Source organism: Hyaena hyaena, unplaced genomic scaffold, assembly GCF_003009895.1.
Source record: "Hyaena hyaena isolate Hyena2069 unplaced genomic scaffold, ASM300989v1 scaffold_48, whole genome shotgun sequence".
Classification (NCBI taxonomy): Eukaryota; Metazoa; Chordata; class Mammalia; order Carnivora; family Hyaenidae; genus Hyaena; species Hyaena hyaena.
Genome location: NW_024080680.1, coordinates 1,719,570 through 1,745,396, shown reverse-complemented (window position 1 = coordinate 1,745,396; position 25,827 = coordinate 1,719,570). Strand labels below are relative to the sequence as shown.

Here is a 25,827-nt window from a genome sequence, read left to right as displayed (position 1 = left end):
AGATAGATTTTATTGTTAAAGAACATTGTATTTATTTTTTTAAATGAATCTGTGGCATTTTAGAATTTCTCTCTGCTATTGAAAAATATATATGCATATTATTTTATTCTTCAAATTTTATGAAGCTTTGATCTTGCACTTGTCATTTTCCTAGACTTACTGAATTTCAGAAACCAATGTAATCCTCAACAGAAGGAATTGTGTATTGCAGTGGTACTCAATGTGTTTGTTGTAGGATCACTTTTCCCCCCACGGTTCATCTGGCATTGTCTAGGGGGACCTTTTTGGTTGTCACCACTCAGGGTTGGGAGTGCTACTGGCATCAAGTTGTAGAGGCCAAGGATGTTGCTTTAAAAACAAGCAAACAAAACCCTACAACGTATAGGACATTCTGTCATAACTCTCTAGCCCAAAATGTCAATAATGGTAAGTTTGAGAAATTTGTCCTTGTTAAAGTGTCTTCTGCTTTTAGGTCCTGTACCTTTCCACTTTATTGTCATTGTATCTTGTACCTAGGCTTTGGAAAATGTAGCAGTGAAAGAAACGACCATTTCCTGTGGATGGGAATTTGGAGTTGCTAACTTAAGAATTGTGGTGAAAGTGATAGCGGTGGTGAAAGTGGGGAGAAGAGCGACTCCCTCTTAGAAGGGGCAGAGTAGATCCATCTCAGCCATTAAGCTAGTGCTATTTAAAATCCTCTGTACCCTCTTAGTTCTGAATTGGCCTTCTTCAGCCTGAGCTGTTCTGTTAGAGGAGATGTAATTTTTGTTTGATTCAGCTGTGTTTATGTGGGAGAAAATGGTTCATGTTTGTGTATTAATAAATTTTAGATTTTATTAATATACAGATTTTCAGTAAGGGGTGAAAGGTTAACTAAGAGTTAAGCATAAGACAAGTTAACCTGAATACACTATTTCTTCAACTTTTTGCTTTAATTGGTAGGGAGAGATGAGTGAGTGAAGGAAAGTAACTTGACTCTTCAGACAGGTTAGAATCCTTATCATGAATATATAAGTTGCCAAAGAAGAAACCCAAGTTCATGCTGAGGTGTTATCTGAATGTTTGTGTTACCTTTTGAAGCTTTTCTTTTCCATCAGATTGGATCCTTGGTGTGTACAATTATCATAAGATATTTAATATTCTTTTTTCTTAATGTTTATTCATTTTGAGAGGAAGAGAGAGCACATACACGTGGGGGAAGGGCAGAGAGAGAGAATCCCAAGCAGACTCAGCATGGGGCTTGATCTCACCATGGTGAGATCATGATCAGAGCTGAAATTGAGAGTTGGACGCTTAACCAACTGAGCTGAGTTACCCAGGCACCCTGAGATACCTAGTACTCTTAATTTGAAAAATTCACTTTTCAGTGTTTGTATTAGAACTTTATTGCTTTGGAACTGGTACATACCTTCAGATAAGCGTTTCTGCACAAGAAAATGTGTAACATTGGAAGGGCAATTTCAAAATAGGAACAATTAGAGAAATATTTTAGTGTCACTTCAACATTTATATAAAAACAACTTTTATTTTTTTAAGCAGTCAGTACAAATTGGGAATCTGAAAGTTATGTTCCTACTTATGTCACATAGTAGTTTCCTTTTTCTGTGATTCCATAAGAGTAAGAAAAAGACAATTTTAAAAGGGTAGGTAAAGGAGTTCTTGATTGGGAACAACTTTTGTCTTCTAGGTAACATTTGGCAGTATTTGTAGATGTTTATGGTTGTCACACTTCTGAGAGAGAGGGGATTGGGTACCACTGATTTCCAGCAGGTAGAGGCCACGGATGCCTCTCAACATTCTGTAGTACACAGGACATTCCCCTATGACAAGCAGTGATGAGGCTTACGGTGCCAGTGGGGTGAAAGTTGAGGAACGCCAGGATGAGAGGATTGTTCAGACACAAGAGAAATGTTCTTGCAGCCAATGAACGTAGGTTGAAATACTCAGTTTTACTAGCAGTGAATGAAATGAAAGTTAAAGTGGTTTTCTATTAAGTTAACAGGAGTTTTGAAAGATTTTAATATTTGAGTGAAATAGACGTTAATATACTGATGGCCCTACTCTGTGCTGACTGCCAGCTCAGAGCCTGGAGCCTATTTCAGAGTCTGTGTCTCCCTGTCTCTCTGACCCTCCCCTGCTCACGCTGTCTCTCTCTCTCTCTCTCTCTCTCTCTCTCTCTCTCTCCTAGAAATAAAAAAAATATATATATATACTGATGGCCCTATACAGTGGTATAGTATTTGAGAGGCTTTTGAAAGTACATATCAAAAGTTGATATTTATATTTTAAAATTTTGCCTCTGTAATTCCACTTACGGGAATGTATCCTAAAGTAGTAAAACCGATCCCTCCAATGTTTATTATTAGGATATGATCCCCAGTTACTTTTCATTGGAATGAGGTGGAAACAAACCTAACTCTTCTTAAAATGGTGGCTATTAGGTAATAGTACAACTATATGTGATACAGATTAAAAATTCTACTTTCAAAGACTGTCGAGCATGTGACAATACCTATAGTGAATAAGGAGGGAAAGAAGAATATCAAACTAAGGATGCCAAATTTTAATAAATGAGTAGAATAGAATAAAGTTAATGAAAAATACACTAAAATGTACTTTAATAATGATTAACAAGCGATTTATGGGCAGTTTTCATTTTATTACTATCTGTATTTTCTAATTTTTTTTTACTGTACTATTAATATAATCAGAAATAATTCGTTTTTACACTCTAGTAAAATTTTACAGTAGTCCTGTCATTTCTTAGGGTATTTCCTGGTTAATCCGTCCTTTCCCATATACCAAGTTTCCTTTTGTGTTGGGTCTATTTCTGGGCTCTCTTTTTTGTTTTATTTGCTCAATTAATTGGTGAAATATAATACATGGTATAGTCATGTGAAAAGGGAATGTTTTCTTGATTGGAGCCCCACTTAGAGAAGTTTTCTGAATGAGTAATTTGTATTTTAAAGTTCTTAAAAAATGTCATGATTTTGTGTAAGCAGTTCACAATGTATTCTTATTTTTGCCATGTATTTTTGCTCATGTAATTCAGTATTCAGACTAAATTTACTTGGTTTTGTTCTCTCCTGTCATGTAAAAATTCTGACACTTTGTCACCAGACTTAAATTGCTGCCTTGTGAAGATTGTTTTAGTAAGTCTCATCTTGTATGAATGCTCAACCTCCTTAAATTTTTTGTTCTTATTTATCCATTCTTCCCATATTCCCTTATGATATTTTCAAGTGGTGTAGTATTTGGTATCCCTTGGAGGTAATAGGGCTCTCCTGTGCTTTTTCTTGTGTTATCTTCCCACACTTGTGTGGCAACCCCAGTGAGGCTGAGTAGGAGTGATCTTAATGGAATTTGGAACTATAGGAGGCAGCAAGTTAAAAGATGGTGGTCACTGGCCACAAAAATGTTTTAGAACCATCTGAGAAAATAAGAGATAGCTTTTCTGCCCTTGAGCCTCTAAAAATACCTTTAACTCGAGAATTGTGAGGGAAACATGTTTGTTTTGGAATAGATTTGGAAGTTCCTATGGAGAAAAAAAGTCAGTGTAATGTTTTATTGAAGGATATCTTTATTAGTGATGTGAGTTGTGCCTTCCTAGAGGAGAAACTGCATATAGAGAAAGATGGAAAGAGAAGAAAAGAAAATGAAGAGAGGTGAGGTTACTTAAAAAAAAGTAATTTCAATAAATTCTTGAGTTAATCTTAGCAAAGTAGATTAAATTATATTTTATTCTTTGAAAATTTTGTACGTGGAGGAATTGATTCTGAAGTTGAAAATGTGTTTCGTGAGCATCTGTTTACAATAATTTTATTTTCATTTGAAAAATAAGGTTTTGTTGTTCATTCCTAGTTACTCAACCAATTAAATACATTCTGAAGAAAAAGAATTTTTGTTTGTTGCCAGAGTCTCAGTTGATTTGATTATGGCCTGTTTTTGTGCTCAAGTTATATAATATTTAGGGAAGCATTTTTTGTTTTTGTTTTTAGTCATGTAATTATAACAAAAAGTTTCATCTTTCAAATTATATAGAAGTGGTTTTTCATCTATATATGGTGTAATAACTTCAGAATTGCATCTCTTGAATCTAATTCTTTTTTTTTTTTTCTAATGTTTTTATTTATTTCTAGGAGAGAGAGAGAGAGACAGCATGAGCAGGGGAGGGTCAGAGAGAGAGGGAGACACAGAATCTGAAGCAGGCTCCAGGCTCTGAGCTGGCAGTCAGCACAGAGTCTGACGCGGGGCTCGAACCCACGAACCGCGAGATCATGACCTAAGCGAAAGTCGGACGCTTAACCGACTAAGCCACCCAGGCACCCCTTGAATCTAATTCTTAAATACAGTATGTACAAAATTTATTTTAGCTTATGGGACTTAATTCTTGTCTGATAAGTTTATATAGTCTTTAAAGCTCCCTGTAGTTTGCTTATGTGGGATCTATCTTATCATTCCTGTATATGTGTGGCTGTTTTTTTGGGTTTTGTGTCTTATCATTCCTGTATATGTGTGGCTGTTTTTTTGGGTTTTGTGTTTGTGGGTTTGTTTGTTTTTTTTTAAATCACGGGTGGATTGACAAGTGGTTAATGGAAAGACAGGGAAAAAAACTCCTATGTGTATAAAAATCCTAATTCATAAAACAGTTTATTACTTGGTGGCTTAATTAAAACTACAAAACGAATTTTTTTAATTTAAGAAATAGGGGCGCCTGGGTGGCTTAGTCGGTTAAGCGTCTGACTTTCGCTTAGGTCATGATCTCGCGGTTCGTGGGTTCGAGTCCCGCGTCGGGCTCTGTGCTGACTGCCAGCTCAGAGCCTGGAGCCTGTTTCGGTCTGTGACTCCCTCTCTCTCTGACCCTCCCCTGCTCATGCTGTCTCTCTCTCCTAGAAATAAATAAAACATTAAAAAAAAAAAAATTAAAAAAAAAAAAATAAAAAGCATATGATTTCTCTTTGAATAATCTTCCTTCATGTGTTTTAGCTGAATGCCTATGGGGAGTCTCGTGAAATTGAGATAAATTGTAGTAACCATTAGCAATTGTATGTTAATCAGAAATTAATATAAGGCATGTCAGACATTATAATATGCTTCCTCTGTTTGTTAAACCTTGAATTCCTCTTCCCAAAATAGACCAGAGAATGGAAGGAAGAGGTGATTATGCAAATAGCTTTTTATAATCATCCTCACCAAAAATTTTTTTTAAATCAAAACATTTATACACCATGTAATTTACTCATTTAATAGAATGGAATTGTCAGGTCACATGTTAACTCTGTTTAACTTTTTGAGGTACTGCCAAACTATTTTCCCACAGTGGCTATACCATTTTGCATTCCCTCCAACAATGTATAGATTTCCAGTTTCCTTACATCCCCCCCAACACTTGTTATTGTCGATCTTTTTTTTTTTTTTTTTCTTTTTTTTTTAGTGTTTATTTTTGAGAGAGACAGAGTGTGAGTAAGGGAGGAACAGAGAGAAAACAGAATCTGAAGCAGGCTCCAGGCTCTGAGCTGTCAGCACAGAGCCAGACAATGGGGCTCGAACACAAACCATGAGATCATCATGACCTGAGCCGAAGTCGGACTTTTAACCAACTGAGCCACCCAGGGGCCCCTGTTGTCCATCTTTTTTGATTAGAGACCCCTTAGTGGGTGTGAAATAGTATCTTGTGGTTTTGATTTGTGTTTCCCTAGTGGATAATAATGCTAAGCATCTTTTAACGTGTTTATTGGCCATTTATCTTCTTGGGAGAAATGCCCATTTGGGTCTTCTGTCCATTTTCTAACACTTTTCTTTTGGTATAAAGTATACATAAAAATTTTGACATTTTAAGTGTATAATTTGGTGACTTTAAATACATTCAGAGCTTGTGCCACCGTCTTCATTATCCATGTCTAAGCCTTTTTTTATCTTGCCAAACTGAAACTCTTCCTAAGTTACAATAACACCTCACCCTTGCTTTCCCCCAGCCCTGGCTAATGCCTTTCTGCTCCTTGCCTCTTTGAATGCATTTTAGATACCTCATGTAAGTGAAACCATTAAATTTGGGAGGTTTTTTTTTTTTTTGTCTCTGGCTTATTTCATTTAGCATATTATGTTCAAGATTTAATTAAAGTTGTAGCATATGCTAGAATTTCCATTTTAAGCCCTAATAGTATGCCACTGTGTGTATATATACCACATTTTGTTTATCCATTCTTCTGTTGATTGATGGTAGATTCCACCTTTTGGCTGTTGTAATACTGCTTTGTGAATTGGCGTACAGATACCTGAATGAGCCCCTCCTTTCACATCTTTTGGGTATCTACCCACAAGTGGAGTAACTGATCATCTGGCAATTCTTTTTTTTCTTACATGTTTTTGAGAAACCACCGCACTTTGCCACAGTGGCTGCATCATTGTGAATACCCACCAGCCAGTGCACAAGGTTTCCAGTTTCTCTACATCTTTGGCAGAGATACTTGTTATTTCCTGGTTTTTTTCCTTTGGATTGCAGTCACCTTAATGGTTGTGAAGTTCTGTCTCATTGTGGTTTTGATGTACATTATCCTAATGATAAGTGATGAGCATCTTTCCATGTGCTTACGGGTCATTAGTATATCTTTGGTGTAATATCTACTCAAATACATCACCCATGTTTTCACTGGGTTGTGGCCCTTCCCCTGCTGAGTGGTAAGAGTTCTTTTTATCTCCTGGATAGTAATACCTCATCAGGGAGATGATTCGCAAGTATTTTCTTCCATTTTGTGGGTTGCATTTTCACTTTCGTTAATAGTGTCCTTTGAGACACAAAAAAGGTTTTGATTTTGATGTAGTACAACTTTTTTTTTTGGCCTGTGGCTTTTTTTTGCTGTCACTTAATATTGTTTATATCAACAGTGACTGATTTTGAAATGTCTTGGGAATGTATCCAAAACCTTCTAAGCTCACACTGAAAAGCATTTTCTAGAATTTTCATTAAAAAATGTTTTTTCAAATGTTTTTTTTGAGAGAGAGAAAAGCATGAGCAGGGGAGGGGCAGAGAGAGACACACACACAATCTGAAGCAGGCTCCAGGCTCTGAGCTGTCAGCACAGAGCCCTGTGATCACGAGACATGAGATCATGATCTGAGCTGAAGTCACACACTCAACCTACTCACCCAGGTGTGCCAAGAATTTTCATTTTTTGTTTTGAAGTTCAAAATTTATTGTTGGCCACAAATATTTTATTTCTTTCTCTTGAAGTCATTCATTTTTGAGAAAATGTCTGCCACATTCTTTTATTCTTTTGAAAAAGGCCTTATTTGTTTGACAGTCCTTTCAAGCAAAAATGGCCTTCTATGAAAGCAGCTAGTTTGGCTGACAACAATATTCAGCTGTTGTTCCTTGGCCTGTCCATAGTATTTTCAAATGCGGCAGAAGGTTTTTTATGTATACTTTTTATTTTGTTCACTCAGAATATTAGAATGATGTGTATTCAAAGGTTGAGATTAATAAAATGAGTAATTTTTTTTGTTTTATTAAACTTCAAGTGAAAGGGTTTTTGTTGTTTTACTGTGAGTTTGTGGTGGTGGTGGTGGTGGTGGTGGTGAAGATGAGGACTGCTACTAGTAGATACGAGTTTTGTACTGTTGCCTTGATTTGTGCTAAAGTAAAGTATTTTCATTTTCCCTGCTGCTATTTTTGCACCACCAGGACAATTGTTAACACAATAAAAAAAAAGAAAAAGAAAAAATTAATTCTTTGCCTCTTCGACTACACTTTGAGAACAACTCTCCTAGTTTTTAAGATTGTGGATGGGAGGGAGTAGTGATGGCAGATTAGCATCCCTCTTATTTTGCTCAAGATTTATCTGCTGCCACAAACGATTTTACTTTCTGTTTGGGGAAATTGTTGACATTCCTGATTCTTGGATCTTCTGGAATTTAGACTATTCGGGCAGGTATCCTCAAATTATTTCTAATATTAGTGGTAAAATGTGTGAGGGTAGGACTAAGAAGATATTTATATTAACTTAGTAAATGAATAGATATTAAAAGCACATAAAGAGGGGCGCCTGGGTGGCTTAGTCGGTTAAGCGTCCGACTTTCGCTTAGGTCATGATCTCGCGGTTCGTGGGTTCGAGCCCCGCGTCGGGCTCTGTGCTGACTGCCAGCTCAGAGCCTGGAGCCTGTTTCAGAGTCTGTGTCTCCCTCTCTCTCTGGTCCTCCCCTGCTCACGCTGTCTCTCTCTCTCCTAGAAATAAATAAAACATTAAAAAATTTAAAAAAAAAAAAAAAAAGGCTGAGAACAGGCAGCTGGAAAGTTTTAAAAAAAAAAAAAATAAAAAAAAAAAAAAATAAAAGCACATAAAGAAATTATGTATTTTTACTTTGTAGGTGCATGTTGGATAGAACCTGTGATACATACCTTGTAAAAGACATAAGATTCTGAAAATACTACTTGAAAGTAAAAGAAAAAGGAGAAATGGAAGTTTATTTTGCTTTTTAACAGATATAAGACAAGAAAACTTTACTAGTCTATGTAAGCATGACAGCTTGGATATTAAGAGCTTAGGGGTATAGAGTAATTTTGACTTATTTAAAACTACAATTGTGAACGTGCTCTAATTTCTAATAACCTGTTTAAGATGGGGTAGTAACACCTCTGTGGTTAGGTTTGTTATTAGCAATAGAGTCAAAACAAATCAGTGTTTTAAAATGCTAATAATGAGACATAGCACACAGTAGGCTTTCGGCCAGAGGTAGTTCGTTTTAAAGCTTTTTATTAGAGATTTCAGTTACATTTGGGTCAGGGGTGGGGAGAATTGGATGTAACTATTTTGGAGCTTCTGAGTCAGTTTCATCGGAGGCAGATGTGGTACATGCTACTGAACAAAGATATTCTCACTGCTTCTTATTCAAATCTTAATATTGTTACCATTAGTGTCATGATAAATTCTGTTTGTGCTGTATGTTCAAGAATTGTAAAGCTACATGATACTGTTTTTTTTTCTTTTTTTTTTTAATTTTTTGCTTCTAGGATTCAGTGGTCCCAATTTAAAGGCTATTTTATTTTCAAACTGGAGAAAGTTATGGATGATTTTCGAACTTCAGCTCCTGAACCAAGAGGTCCTCCCAACCCTAATGTTGAATATATTCCCTTTGATGAAATGAAGGAAAGAATACTGAAAATTGTCACTGGATTTAATGGGTATGCACTTAATGCTATTTTAAAGGTTTACTTTTTAGTGGAACATTATGGATTTTTATTTAAGCTTTTTTCATTGATTATCTGTTAAATAAGTTCTGTGTCTCTGGTGACATTTAGTAATTACTGATTTTTAGCTTACAAGTATTTATAATAATTACAGCATTTTAATTTATTTAATTTATTTAACTTGAACCACCTCTGTGGGTATCAGTGACATTTGAACTTTAAATGGGTATGACAGTGGAAACATTCAGGAAATATGTTTGTTTTTTCTTTCCATTTTATGTGGTATTATAATCATTATACTTTATCTAGAACCTTTATATCCTTGAGATACATGACACCTTTTTAAAAATGAAAAATAATAATTTATGTATATATTCCACTTAGAACTTTTTATTTAAAAAAAATTTTTGGAGTTGCCGTTTTACTCAAAGGTAACAAGTAACCATTCTTAGCCCTTTGTAAAACATTGCATTGAAAAGATACACTGCACTAAAATAAAACTATTTTAAGAAATGTTGCTGCATGTCATATTCTGTGTCATGTTAAGTATTTTTCTTTTTAGGACTTTGTATTAGGCTTCCTTTATTGAAGGAAGAAGTATTTGTGAAGTTGAATTATTAAGTATTTAGACTGATATTAGCAATTTGGAGTGTTGGTTGGCAATACCAAATTTAATGAACTGGATATGTTAACTGAATTCATATTTGGGGTAGGAAGTTTCATTTATAAGTGTTTTTAGGTAGCATAAACAGTCTGATTTTTCCCTTCAAATATTTAAACACATGGATTTGCAACAAGAGTATAATCCAGTTAATTCTTTATATGTCATGTTTTGTGCCTATGTGATTTTGCTTAAAGTAACAATCCTTCCTCTTTGGTTTTAGGTATGTGACTAAAATACTTGCTTGGGAGCAGAATTTACAGCTGTGTCTTTGAACCACCTTTATTATAGGTTTAGGGTGGGAGGGAGACTTATTTTGACTTTGTACCCTGTTGTACTTTTGTACTATACTGAAAGTTACTGAACTGTATACATTAATTTCTTTATTAATAATAGTATATTTTAAATGCAACTACCCAAAGAAGGTCACATGCTGTATATTAGTCGTATGCTGCATAAGATTTATTCTTGAACTGAGTTACTCATGGTAAGAATACTTCTTGGGGATATTTATGAATAGTGCATAGGTAGTATTTCGGTGTTATTATAACTCATCTTTTGTTTCAGTAACTTATGGCTACCAATTAAAAATAAGAGTTAAGGTAAAACAGGTCATATATATACTACTGCTTTGTGATGTGAAGCTATTTTACTTGTGATTCTCAGTAATACCATTTTCAGTTCTTTCAAATTAAGGTGGACAAGACAGATAGTTAGGTTATTAAATAAATCTAAATATTCATAATGTCTTAGTCTATAACATAGGTTATTGACTTACTTCTGAAAGTGATTTGAGCAGTGATTTAAATACCAAATCATACTTAAGACGTAATTGCGCTTAAAACATTTTTCGTCCTTGAACCATAAGTATTTTGAACTTACATTGTTTTTAATTTTTTTCAGAATAGTAGTTATGAATCTTTTTCCCTAATCAAGCAGGATCAAAGTCTTATTAATCAATGATAAATAATTTTCAGTTTTTAATTTACATTTTTGTCTATATTATCATATATTGGTATATTGAAATATATTTACGATTTTTCTCAATTTTATTTTCATGTTTTGAATGTATATAAATGCTGTTTAAAAAATTTGCTAAGAGTGATGGATAAAATTGTACTTTCGTCTTTTTCAACCAGATTGAAGATTTGTCCTTTCTAGTATACCTTTTCTGCTGTTATCTTTTAAGTTACAGAAATGATACTTGTTCATGGTTTTAAACAGATCCTCAGATGTCAAAGGAGTAGTACATAAAAGAATGTAGGATGATGGCATAGCGAATTGTATTGCCTTTTCAAAGAGCTTTGAAATCACTATCTTAATGCATAGTTGTCTGTGTATTTGAAATAACTACATTATTTTTTATTATACAAACAAGTTATAATTCATTTGCCTTGTTTCCAGTGGCGGTGGGGGTTTTTGACTACTACCAGTAATGCTTGTAGTGAGCATCCTTGTACATACCTTCTTGTGTTGATGAATGTCATACATTGAATATTTATTTCTCTAGACTGTTGCTTTTCTTTTAATTTGTAGAAATGGAATTGAGAGGTCAGAGTACGCATACCTGAATTTTCAATGATCCTGCCAATTTGACCTCACAACATGTGTTAATTTATCATTGCCTGTGTAAGAAAGGGCAGATATTATGATTCTTCAGTAGTTAATTGTGTGTATATGGATAGATTTATGTTTTTGACTGCAAGTGAAATTGAACATCTTATTAAGGTGCTTATTGGTTCTTATAAATTGTGACTTCATACCTTTGTTTTTCTTGTTTTGGGGCAGTTTTCTTACTGGTAAGTTTATTGTTTTGTTTTTGCTTTTAATTAGTTAAAGGTCTGTAGTAAGTGCTTCATAGTATGTAGCTATAAAATAGATTATCCATTTTCTAAGATTGTTTCAATATATTATCAGCACTTAAATTTTCCCTCTTTGAAGTGGTAATTGTCGATTCACTTGTTGGCTTGATTTCTTGAACTATAAGATCCTGGAAAACAGGGTTAACTGTCTTTTCCAAAGAAGGCCTAGAACAGTGAGTGTCTGAACATAGTAGTTTTCAAACAAGTACTGAATAAATGGATGAAAAGGATAAAAAGCATGTTTCTATAGTAATATTTTGTTTCTCGTAGTTCATTCCTATAGTAGTACACAAAGAGGGATTTCAAAGGGTAGAAAGAATGTAATTTTCATTTTTGTTAGTTTTAAAAAAGATATATGTTCTCTAAATTACTGAAGTGGAAGAATAATGAATATAAATTAACGATGTGTCTTTGCTTCTCCTTTGTCAATGGTTTTAGATCTAAGGCCTTTCTAAAGCAGTAAGTTTCAGTAATTGTGGGTAGTGGACTAAAATAGTATGATTATATATTTATGAGCAGATCTGGGAAAAGTACATAACCATTTGATACCTAAAAAAATCTTTTAATATATCATCTGTAATGCAGGTACAGTAGGTTACAACTGAGGAGTGCTTTTCAACTTTAGACATGATAGTCTTTCTAATTATTGAATTTGTTCTTTATCTAAAGTTACTTTAACATAAATGACTGACCAGATTTTTCTTAGTACTAAAATCTCACATTATTGTTTCACATGTGGGTTGCATACATACAGAGATCTCTGCACCTGAATGTGCACCTCTTCATACTTTTTTTAAAAGTCGTATATGAGATTTTTATATTCTTCTATCTGCATCATATATTTAAAACATACTCTTTTTTTCTTTTTTTCTTTTCCTTCTGAGAGAGAGACACACAGCAAGAGCAGGGGAGGGTCAGAGAGAGGGAGATACAGAATCTGAAACAGGCTCCAGGCTCTGAGCTGGCTGTCAGCACAGAGCCTGACACAGGGCTCGAACCCACAAACCGTGAGATCATGCCTGAGCTGAAGTTGGATGCTTAATGACTGAGCCACCCAGGGGCCCCCAAAACATACTCCTTTTTTGATTCTGTATTGTTGCTTTACTGAGATGACTCAGGGATGAGAAGATGGGTTCTAGTCTTTTGTTACTTTGTTCCCTTACTTTGACCTATTGCTTGCTGAATTTTCTTCTCTAGTCGGATAGGAAAAAGGTTTTGCATTTATTGTGTTGAGTGTATTAAATCTTTTAGCTGTGTTTATTTTCTTCAGTCTCTTTTACTTAGCATAACTAATTGAGAATTGAAATCATTGAGTAACCTCCCCTCCTTGTCCTGCCATCACCTTGTCTTGTCCTTTGGTAATATCATTTGATTTGATGCTTTAATAACATGTTTCAAATTGGAAGGTAAGATATAGCAGAACTTAATTTTTTCTTGATATTTTATATTTGATGAAAGTATAGTGACAAATCAGATCATTGTAGGCACTATAAAAAATGATTTAAGTTGATTAAAACTGTTGACAGTTGCTACAGATTTATTTGGGGATGGGGAATGGTGCAGATACTAGTTTAGGATTACTTACCATTATTTAAAAAGGCTAATTCTTCATTTTCTTAATTGTTTGTACTTGTCATTTTACAATGATGTTTTCAGTAAGTCTCAGAATTTCTAACATTGGATTTGAGGTAGAAAATATATACATAAGAATGTTTATGTGTATATTTTATACAAATATTAAAGCCTGAGTACAGATAGAGGCATATTGCTTTATGTAAAAAGATAATGTCACATGAGTCCAGTGGTATTTCTGACTTTTGTAGGACCTAGTTCAGCCTTTGATAACTAAGATCTATTTAAGTTAGCTTTTACCTAAATAGTTCAGGTCAGATTTAAGTAATTCTATTAACTAAATGTAGCCGTTAATAGATAAAAGACAGTAAAAACCACATCTTTACACATAGAAGAAAAGCGAGCTGGCTGTTTTAGCATTTTTCATAATAGGATGTCTGATTTTATGGTTATCTCATAGTTTTTTACTTGAATGGCCTCTGTTATATTCCCTTATCTTTTTCATGAGGAAAGCTGATTGTATTACAAAGGAGTAAGATAATCAGTTATCTGATTTTTATCTTAGATTCTGAATGAAATGTGCATTTTCTTTTTATGAATGCCTTCTTTCCAACTGAATGCCTTGGTATGCATTCAGAATATTTGTACATCTTAATGGTAAAACATTTAAACAGACTAAGATAAAGTTTAATCAAATTTATAGTCTCAGGTTAAAATATAAGCTAGGAAATTCTTCCTTTAGGCATTGGCCTTATTGTTTAAAATTGCTTTCTTTTAAAAATAACATTGGATCAGGTGCTTGGGTGGCTCAGTCGGTTAAGCGTCCGACTTCCTGCTCAGGTCATGATCTCACGGTTCATAGGTGTGGGTTTGAGCCCTGCTTCGGCTCTGTGTTGACAGCTAGCTCAGAGCCTGGAGCCTGCTTCAGGTTGTGTGTATCCCTCTCTCTCTGACCCTCCTCTGCTCATGGTGTGTGTGTGTGTCTCTCTCTCAGAAATAAATAAAAACAAAAAAATGTTTTTAAATAAATAAAAATAACATTGGATTGCTAATTTATGCTTAGATGTCTTTCTCTCATATTCATCCCATTTCCTGATACTTGAATTCTCATAGCTTTCAGGTCTATGGGACTTGATACTTTTTTTAATTCAGTGAATGGGAAGAGGTTGCAGTCAAATTGAGATATACTTTGTAGCTAATATAAAATATGTGATCCTATTTGTAATCAGGGTTAGTTACTCTCCTTGGAATTAAAAGGAATATTTTTAAAGACAGGTAAACTTTTGATTTTGTTCCTCTGTAGTTGGTCTTTGGAGTGTTTCTGCTTTCTAGTCTCCGTTCTTTAGTGGAAGGGATCAGGATGATGATGGAAACTAAGATTTAATGTCAGGCACAGAGCCTGACACGGGGCTCGAACCCACGAATTATGAGATCATGACCTGAGCCAAAGTTGGACGCTTAACCGACTGAGCCACCCAGGCACCCCTGTTTGTTTGTTTTTAAAGTTTAATTGGATTTTGTGGACATCTTTTTTTAAAGTGGAAAATGCTAGCTAATCATGTTCTTTTTAAAAGTCCCGCCCTATTCCTTATGTGTTGTTAGTTTTGATCTTTGGTGGGCAAATAAGGTAATACATTGCAGAGTAAACTGAATACATTTTTATTTCAAATAACCCCAAAGATTTTTTTCTTGTAAAAACATTTTTTTAATGTTCGTTTATTTTTGAGAGAGACAGAGTGTGACAGAGTGGGGGCGGGGCAGAGAAAAAGGGAGGCAGAATTTGAGGCAGGCTCCAGGCTCTGAGCTGTCAGCACAGAGCCGTACTTGGGGCTTAAATTCACAAACAGTGAGATCATCACCTGAGCTGAAGTTGGATGCTCAAACAATGGAGCCACCCAGGTGCTCCCCCTCCAAAGATTTTTCTACATTGTTTTTTTTAATTATACAGTATCTTGTTCCATTGAATATCCTTACCCCATTTCCCCAAATTTAGGGTTTCTTGTTCAGGTTTTTCATTGTGCTCAGTTTTGCTTTTTTCTTCTTAGCACCTGGGTCTTAATTTAGTTAGTGATTTTTATTGGAAACACTTTACTTTCAGGAATTAAAACAAATGGTTTTGTATGCTGTGTCTAAAGAGTAACAGAAGAAGGGTGCTGGGGTGGCTCAGTCACGAGTCTGGCTCTTGATTTCAACTATGGTCTTGATGTCACAGTAATGAGTTCAAGTCCCACATTGGGCTGTGTTGGGCATGAAGCCTACTTTTCTTTTTTTTCTTAAATAGTTTATTGTCAAGTTGGTTTTGAAGCCTACTTTAGAGAAAAAATTAACAGAAGGGAAACTTTTCATAACAGTTTTTGTACCAAACATTCATTTTGGATTTGTCTGATTTGTTTTTTCCTCCTTTTAAAGACCTCACTCAGATGAGGTGTTCCCAGGTTCACGCTTGCTTCCTTGGCATACAGTTTATCCTGATAGCATTGTGTACAAAGTTTTATTAGTATTGATTGTAATTATTTATATACTCTGCTATTGAGTAAGTATTTCTAGCTTATAGTGGGCTTTCATATTTACTTAAAAGTTAAAAAGTACAACTGTGTTTAAAGAGAACTTCAGCGCAGTTATCAAGATTATATTAATGTTTCTAATGCATACTTTCATATGCAGGTAGTATTTATATTTTAGCCTGTTCTTCAGGTAAGGAGTGTGGGGGTGTTACATGGTATTTTAGTGCCATCTGTTGGACACTTGGTAAAATAACTCTAAAAGCTCCTGAAAGTCTAAAAAGTAAACTCATTTTATCACAGGCTATTTTGCTAATATTGCTATGCAGACATAATACATTCCCACCCACCCCCCAAAGCAGTATTATTCACCAACTTATGCAGTGTTAATAATTGCCTACACTTTTACCTACCTTCCTAAAGAAAATAGGCAAAACATTTATGGTAAACATTGTTAATAAACAGCTTAAGGGTGTTTATGTTTTAAAGCTATTTATTTTCAGGGTGTCTGGGTGGCTCCTTCGGTTAGGCGTCCGACTTTGGCTAAGGTCATGATATCACAGTTCGTGGGTTCGAGCCCCATGTCAGGCTCTGTGCTGGCAGCTCAGAGCCTGGAGCCTGTTTAAGATTCTGTGTCTGCCTCTCCCCTGCTCACACTCTGTCTCTGTCTCATTCTCAAAAATAAAGATTAAAAAAAAAAGATTCATCCCTTGATGGGAAGATAATATATTATAAATAAGTAAATAAATAAAGCTTTTTTCTTCTTCCATTTTTTAATAAAGGTTTATATATTTATTTATGAGAGAGATAGTGTGAGTGGGAGAAGGAGAGAATCCCAAGCAGACTCAATCTCATGAACCTGAGATTATGACCTGAGCCAAAATCAGGAGTCAGATGCTTAACAATACTGAGCCACCCAGGTGCCCCCGAAAGCTGTTTTTAATTTAAGAGAATATACTGGTTTTGGTTTTTGAATGAAATTTGGTCAGAGTAAAAGACATAGCTAGATATACCATCTATTTAATATTTGTCAGTTAAGTATAGTTTGATTATCCTATACGTTGGATGCTATTTTGCCTCTTTTTAATAACATATACACTCACTTACAGTGTCACTATTATTTAGGGAATAGCATAGGTGGAGTGTATTGAAGGTTTAGAAAGTAATGAACTTGAAAAGGGGCTGAGATACAGGGATATGATTAATACTCAGAAATCCATAATGGGTACTGCATTTCAGATATATTGTAGATGTATATACAGATACATTCAGATGTATGTGTACAAATAACTTACATATTGAACCTCATATATAGGAGATTCTTAAGTAAATTTATGTTGTTTATATATGTAGCTTGGGAGATGTTTCTTTGAATTTTTCAATGTAGTTAACTGTCTTACGTATTAGCTATATATAGATTTTCAGTTATGTGTTGTCTTTATACAAATGAATAAAACAGATGTGTCAGCTTATTACTCTCTTGTTATTAGTAATGTTGTTGATGCACCTTGTTTCCTTTTTCCACTTTAAAGATTCTTAATTTGGACTGTATACTCCACTCTGGCTATATTTTCTTTCAAGAGGAAGAAACAGTCTCAGAAATCCAAAGGAATTTCCTTTAGCATTCATAATGACCTCAGAGAAGTTCTGTAATTTCTAGCTGCTTCTGAGTATTTGTGACATCAGGCACACATGTCATCTTTTAGTTAGTGCTCAGTCTTTCATCGGCAGAATGATAGTTTTCTGATTTTTTAGGTTTTGATGCTACTTCAGAGAAGATTGATTCTTGGCCTCTCCTAAGTAAAATGTTTTCATATGAATAAATGTATACTTTACACTTTTTCAAAATGTTATAAATCTTATATTGACTTTTCATAAGAACAAAAGAGTAGCATTGATGCTAAAAATATGAGAACCGAATATAGTTTGTTTAGAAAATAACATTTTAATTATGTTCAGAATAGTGGAAAGGGAAGGAGGACAAGGGATTTGAAGTTAGAGACACTGGGTTTCAGTCCTAGCGCTGATACTACCTGCTTTTCCTGTTGGGGAGAGTATTGTGTCAAAATGCCTATACTCAGTAGAGAACTTTGTGAATGTTAACTCTTAATTTGAGATTTTGTAATTTTGTTTATAAGGAGAATAAGTAGATTTTAATGGCAAATACTGAAGTCCAAAGGTTATGTTTGTACTTTTTAGCTGTTTGTCTGTCTGATGCTTTTATGTTTGCTGTTCAGACTCCAAGGAATGCTAATAGTATGTGAGACAAATTTTTTTATATTTAAAAATGATATTACTTCCAGTGTATATCAGTTTTGTATTGGTATGATCAAGTGAAAATTTGATTATGGTTGAAGTTTTTGGTAAAGTTATTAATAGGGTACTTGTCAGAATAATGATGATGTTTGTATTTTATGTCTGATCAAACACAGATTGTGTATGAAACTAATTATGGAGCAGGACCTTATTTATTATAATAATTATTTGTTGAATCATTTGCTTTGTTCTGTCTGACAACACAACATTTACAGGGGGGTTTTGTTTGTTTTTGGAGACACTGTATAGAAATCTTTGTGTGTAAAGGAATGCTTGAGGAAAAGTTTCTGTATTTAATAAACTACCTTGATTATTATTTGTGTTGCCTCTCTTGTAAATTTAAAGTTCAATTATTTTCAGAGTGTTAAAAGTTTTTTCTGAGTTTTGAAACTTTCAAAATTTTGTATGTTTTTTTTAAATTTTTAAGGCAAGGGATTTTCCTATTAAAAAGACAAATGTGCTTATTGTCTTGCTTATTTTTAAGCCACACCTCTATTCATCTTCATATTGTAACACTTTCTTTTGTCACTTAATATACAGATGACTAGATAAATCTTTAAATAGCAAGATTAATAATGTTTCTTATTCTTTTGATAATTAATGACCTCAAACTATAAAATCATATTCTTTTGCAGTATCCCTTTCACTATTCAGCGACTATGTGAGTTGCTAACAGATCCAAGGAGAAACTATACAGGAACAGACAAATTTCTCAGAGGAGTAGAAAAGGTATTTATTTTACTATTGGAGTTCTATTAAACTTAGCCTAATGTATTCCAGAAGAGAGCATTGTATATGTGCTCTTTCAGGCATCTTTTCTTCAAATAGGTTTCCTGAAAGCTACCTAAAGTTTTCCTAATTTGCAAAAAAAAAAATAAGTTTTGGAGAGAGATTTAATAGGAGGGGCATAGAATGAGAGCTTGTGATCAATTAAGTTTGGGGAAAGCACCTTATTACAGTCTTCAAAATTCATAGTATACATTAACATTAAAGGCTCTGCAAAGTTCTAAAATTGGTATTTTAACTTTATAGTTGTGTTTTGCATGCTTGTTGATCATGGAATTCATTTCTTTATGCCTGGTTTTCAGAGGTGTACAACTTTGGGAAATCTGATGATAAAATTTAAGTTAGATTCTGAGAAAGATGTAGATCAAACTTAAGAATGAGGAAAGCATTGGTTTTTTTTGAGGGGGGGATAGGAGGTGTTAGTTACAAGAAAAGGGCATTTTGGGTGAGGGAAACATTGTGATGAACAAAGACATCAAGGTTTTTGAGAAAATGAAAAGTAGGAAATTGACTTCTCTGGAGTAAACCAATGAAGAAGCCCCGTGGGAACCAAGATTGGACTGTGGGTTTTTAATTCCCTCTGTGATTGATCCTAAAACATAGTTCAGTGTTCATTTTATGGATCTAAATCAAATTCAGTTTATTTTACCCTTGAAGCTGGAACCCAAAACCATTACTTGGTGATTTACAGGAGATCTTAGGGCCTTACTGGATTAATATGTTTTGTTGCAGCTTCTGTGCCCCCCATTTAATAAGATTCCTGAGGGCCAGGAAACTGAGATGATTCATCAGTACTTATTTTCAGCCTATGGACTTTGAGTAATTAGATTTTGGCTCTTTGGATGAAGAGGCAGTTGCAGTAGTTGTGTCAGGGGTGGCCCTCTCACCAAATCAGGGCTACGTTGTTTTCATTTGGGTGACCATGGACCAGTTACACAAGCTAAGTGCTAGTTTCTAATATATAAAGTATGGATAATAACAGGGTTCTGGAGGTGATCAAATGTAAAGCACTTACTCTGGCTCATTGCACATGTTTAATGAGTATTGACTATTAATAAAGTTCATATTACCAGAAAGATTATATTATTAAAAATGTCTTAGGCTCTTTTTTGGTATATGCTGCTACATAACAGTCTTTTGCTTGGGTACTGCTCTATAAGGAAATTCTTTATACTTGGTCTAAGTACTCGAATATCTAAATATCTTGGAGTGGTTTCAATATAATGTAAGAGTGTGGTTCCACTATGATTGATGTATATAATGTCAGGGCTCTAAAGTAGCTAGAGTAGAGTGAAAATAATACTGGCAGAAAAACCAAATGGTTTAGTAGGTTATATTAGGTTTTGTCTGGGGACACATGGGTGGGTCAGTTGGTTAAGGGTACAGCTCTTGATTTTGGCTTAGGTCATGATCTCAAAGTCCGTGGGTTTGTGGGATCCAGCTTTGCCTCAGGCTCTGCCCACAGCATGGGGCCTACTTGAGATTCTCTCTCTCTGCCCATCCCCTACTCACACCCGCATGCCTGCTTTCTAACAATAAATAAACATTAAAAAGATAAGTCTGTTATTGTTTCACTTTCTGTTTGATTAATCACTTCTAACCATTTATTTCCTTGTATCAGTAAAATTGGAATAGATAGGAACTTAATCTCTCAGGTTGATTCTGAGAAATTAAAAACAAATGATTAAACTTGATGTAGTGCTTTCCCTCACATTAAAGCATCAACTTTTGTTATTACAGAATGTGATGGTTGTTAGCTGTGTATATCCTTCTTCAGAGTAAGTATATATATAGATTTTTGTCTTCTGTCATTTCTAATATATTAGCCTTTAAAATAGGTTATATTTACTTTATATGTAATGAAGCATGATAATATTTATAAATACTTGTGAACCTACCACCCAGTCCCCCAAGTAGAATATTACCAATGATATTACCTCTATGTTTTTCTGATAAAGAGGTATGGATTAAAGTGATTAGGTGTTTTACTGTAGTCTTTACATTGTGGGTTTGTCTACTGTCACAGTGCTCAGAACCCTGAGATCCCATCCTAGATACTTTGCCATGGTGTTTCTAGGGAATAACTCCTAGGTTTGGAATAGCTACTTGATGACATTCCTCTTCATAATGGAAAAGTATTTCCAGTTGTCAAGATTTAGATAGTAAATTAATGTATCAGTTTAAGACAGTCCTTGGCACTGTTGATAACTTTGTTTCAAGTGGATGTCCTGGGAATTACAGTAGTTTAGCACTGTACTTGGCTTCTACCCACTGGATGCCTGAAGTGTTCCCCTCATTTCTCAAAGAATGTCTTCAGACATTGTTAGAAGTGTCCGGGAGGCTGTGGGCTGGGGGAAGGAGAGCTGCAAGAAGGATGTTGCCTCCTGTTGAGAAACACTGGGTTTATAAAACATCTGTGATTTCATAGGCAATAACAGTGGGCTTGTTTTTAGAACTCTCACAAGAATAAACCTGTGGGAAATGAGATAATTAAGGTAATCCCATAATTAGGTTGTTTCTCACAGAAATCTTTTTGTTTGGTTCTTTGGCCATGAGATCCTCTAAGAGATCTTTTAGGCCATGGCTCTTAACCAAAATTAAAGGACTAAATGATCTATAATAGTGTTTTGTTCTTTTTTTCTTATAGGAAAAACAATTCTAACAGTTTAAATCGAATGAATGGTGTTATGTTTCCTGGAAATTCACCGAGTTATACTGAACGGTGAGATTATTGATTTTAATATCCAGAGAGATTGCATTTTCCTACTTTTGAGAAGCAGGTTCAATACACTTTCTTAAAAGTTGGATGTTTTACGAAAGATACAGGAAGAACTAAACAATTAATTTGGTAGCCATAAATGTGAAAGTCAAAGTTAGAGTAAATACTTCTTGATGTGTTCATGTAAGGAAATCTTGGGAGGGTGATTTTTTTTATATATATGGGGGAAATGATGTTTATTTATCTTACTGTAGGTCTAATATAAACGGGCCTGGAACACCCAGGCCACTTAATCGACCAAAGGTTTCTTTGTCAGTCCCCATGACAACAAATGGCTTGCCTGAGAGCACAGACAGCAAAGAGTCAAACTTACAGCAAAATGAGGACAAAAATCACAGGTTTGTATGTGATTTATATTTTAAAACAAAAATGTTTTCAAAAAAGTTTAACATTTATTGTTTTCAGCACTCATTGTTTACTATTTACTGTGGTTTTGAGGAATACAGCAAGGTTCTAATGTGGTTTACAGGAGCGGTATATGACTTCTGGAAGTTTCCAGCATTAGTACATGGTGAAGATGATCATAAAAAAGGCATAAAACTTCTAATTTGGGGAGATCCTATTTACCGCAGAGTCTTAAGAAAGTAAACTGATCATGATATTTTTTATTTCTTGTTTTTGCAAGTAACCTGAAAGGTTGAAATTTTGTGAGTTGCTTCTCATTGCAGATTATTAAATGAAACCTTTTGTTTATATCCCATTTCACATTTTCTGCATCACATTAAGGGAAAGCAAACAAAACAAGTGAGCAATCTTAGTATATCTGTCTGGAGGACTTGTAGTTCTGTTATGAGAAGCCTTTTACTGCAGAATTGAACAGAAATGTTATACAACTTGTTGACTAGTTCTAATAGGAAATAGTCCCTAAAGAGTTGAGGTTCCCTCGAAATTAGTCTCTTGTGTTTTTCTCTGCCTAGATGTTACAATTTACAAAGTTACAATTTAACTTTGACTCTTCTTAATTTAAAAAGTTAGTAGACCTTAAAAATGTGATGAGAATGTGGAAGATGAAGAAAATCTTATTAATGGCATTTTGAAAAAACATTTACAGTGACTCTTCAACATCTGAATCAGAAGGTTCCTCAGTGAGCCCGACAAAAAATAAACATCCAGATGAAGATTCTGTGGAGGCTGAGGGGCATGAGGTAAAAAGACTCAGGTTTGACAAAGAAAGTGAAGTCAGAGAGACAGCCAGCCAAACATCTTCCAGTGAAATTTCTTCGGTTATGGTAGAAGAAACAGAAGCATCGTCGCCATCTCAGAATAAAGACAAGGAAAGTAGTTGTACCAGGCAGCACTGTACAGAAGAGGAGGAGGAAGAGGAGGAAGAGGAGGAAGAAGGTATTTAGAGACCATCTGTAAAAGGGTGGAGTAAGGAGATCCTCAAATTCTTGTACTTCATTTTTGCGTGAGAGAATTTAACATAATGGAACTCCTTATAATGCTGATGTTGGGCTTTTCTCCCACCTGTATGTAGTTGCTGCTGAGTGTCAGGGGATATGATTTGAACTGTAGAATATCAGAATTCATGAAACTTAACTGTGGAGGTGTTTTGAAAATAAAATTTAACTACAACAACATTTGCTTATTTTTAGAGTCTTTTATGACATCAAGAGAAATGGTCCCAGAAAGAAAAAATCAAGAAAAAGAATCTGATGATGCCTTAACTGTGAATGAAGAGACTTCTGAGGAAAATAATCAAATGGAGGAATCTGATCTGACTCAAGCTGAGAAAGATTTACATTCTGAAGGTAGCGAAAATACAGGCCCTGTAAGTAGTGGTTCTGATTTCCATGAAACAGAAGAATTAGTAGGATCCAATTCCAGTAAAACTGGAGAGATTCTCTCAGAATCATCCATGGAAAACGACGAAGAAGCCACAGAAGTCACAGATGAACCAATGGAACAAGACTAACTATTTAGAAACCTGTAGATGCAGTATTTTACATACAGTTCTGGTTTTACACTGTATAAAACTTTTATGTAATAAAGTGGACCTCTAGTTTTTACAAGAGAAGCAGGTTGTAAAACAAAGTACTTTATGGGATAAATCCTGAAAGAGTTGTACATGTAAGAACTGTGAATATCAGCTCCTCTGGGTCCTGCTTACCGCTGAGTTTTGTTTTTGTTTTTTTTCCAGTCTGGTCAAATCAGTGGTTTGTGTATAGATTTTTTTTTTTTAATTAAAGTTTTCAAACTGGAAGGTAATAATTATAATTTTGAAACCTTTTGGAGATTATCACATTTAGTTTATAAATATGCAAGAAGTCTTTTTGTCTTGTCTCTTTCTGACAGCTCTAGCAGTTTTCATATTTTGGTCATAGTTTCAACATTTTAACATGTGAATTATAGGGTTTCATGCTGGTTTCCAGATTTTATTGTTTGAGTATGTACAATGGAACTTTAAGTCATATATACATATATATATATTATTCTAAGAGGGAAATGTTATATTTTTCTGTTTCTATAAGAGATGAATACAGTGGATACTTTTTCTATTGGTAATAATTGAGTTCACCTCTTTCAGAAGACAGTTTCAGTTTCTCTTCTGAGTAATTCAAATAAAATCTGGCCCTTGTGAAACCCTGGAAGTAAGTCTGTTGAAATACCAGGTTAAACACATTCCAAGAGATCTGTTCAAACTAAAAATTCTTTTGTATACTTCTGAGGTGCCTGAGAAAAAGACTTCATTATTTATGAGAAAATATGCTTTATCTTGGAAACTGTGTTCAAACATTAGCTTACTATTTTGTAGAATGAATGCTGACATGAGACCATCTCAGAAGAACCCGGCAGGTTCCTTGACCTTTTGCTTGCTTTCTTGAACATTGTGAATATTACACATTTCTTTCTAAATTATTCTAGAGTATGCAAATGTCATTGGTGTGAAACCCCACTGTACTGGAAGAATTAATATATTACTATAGTAATGTACTGACTGGAGCGAAATGGCTGAAGCTTTAGGGGTGCATAGAAACCACCATAATTTGTATGACATTTTGAAGTGAATTAAATATTTTTGAACATGCTTCTTCGACAGCCAGTGTTATATTTTTCAGATTAACACAAAGCACAATGATTACTCTAAACTCAATATTTTCAAATTCACATATTTAAAGTCATGCAAGCTGCAACTTCCCTGTCAAAATTACTGGCTGCCAAATTTATACCTGTTTCTTCAGCTGTACCTTTTGATATTTAGAATTTTTAAATTTCTGTAAAGTAGATTTTGTAGAATGTAATGTGTTCACTGCCTTTGTGAAGCGGTATATAATTGTATAATTTCTGTGTGTAAACTGAATGCTTGGGCTTTCAATACAGTATTCATATAAAGCAATAAATATTAATGTTATGAAATATTCGAGTACATTTTTATCAAAATACAAAAGAATCCCTTTTTTAGTTTCAGATATCTGAAGTACACAGATGAACTTATAAAACTGATGCAAACAGTTTCTGACACTGTATCATAACCTTTGGGGTGATGTGGGTGGCAACCACAACTTTTGCATTTTGACTACTTAAATTGCTATAATTACCAAAATGATTGGGCTCCGTTTATGTTTATAGGGTAATATACTACTGACTGACTTGACTGTCAAGTTCACAGCAGCTAGATGATATATTTATGAATATGTCTAATAGTTGAAATAAAAACTGAATATTGAATTACTGTGTCCAGGAGGGGAGAAAAGAATCACACATTGTAAATTTTTAGAAATTTTTTTGCAAAACTGTTAAAATGAAGCAAATTTTAAATGTGACATTCATTTGTAGTGACCTATTATTTTGTTGAGGGATATTTTGCCAATGAGAACAGATTTTAAACATTTTAAGTTTAGAAATTTTAAAATTTTCTTTAGAATATTTATGAAATTATTGTCAATAAACCTATTCTTTAAGATCCTGTGACCTTTGATATTTTTTATTTTAATTGTGCCATGGACCATTTGTAAACAATTTACTTTTGTTGGTTATAAGTTGAAGATTTAGCATCATGACTTTACGGTCTGTGGTTTTATTTGTAAACTTGCAATTGCTATTTTTGCAAGGGCAAATGTATTTCTTTATTAAATAAAGTACAATAATGGTGAATGTACCAAAATGCCATCATTTAACTCTATGAGAGATCTGCATTTTAATCTATAGTTTAATAGTTTTAATAT

General features: G+C 34.3%; 1 protein-coding gene across 1 annotated transcript in view; it reads left to right on the top strand.

Annotated features, from left to right (window-relative positions):
• Positions 1–25,018, top strand: part of PPP4R2 (protein phosphatase 4 regulatory subunit 2) — a 54,818-nt gene extending 29,800 nt beyond the window's left edge. Inside the window, exons 3-9 of the mRNA XM_039230554.1 lie at positions 9,008–9,178; positions 18,732–18,825; positions 20,623–20,660; positions 21,530–21,604; positions 21,856–21,999; positions 22,713–23,002; positions 23,257–25,018. Of these exons, the coding sequence (XP_039086485.1) occupies positions 9,008–9,178; positions 18,732–18,825; positions 20,623–20,660; positions 21,530–21,604; positions 21,856–21,999; positions 22,713–23,002; positions 23,257–23,576 (1,132 nt within the window). The 3' untranslated portion in view covers positions 23,577–25,018. The remainder of the gene's footprint in view (positions 1–9,007; positions 9,179–18,731; positions 18,826–20,622; positions 20,661–21,529; positions 21,605–21,855; positions 22,000–22,712; positions 23,003–23,256) is intronic.
• Positions 25,019–25,827: the final 809 nt, after the last annotated feature.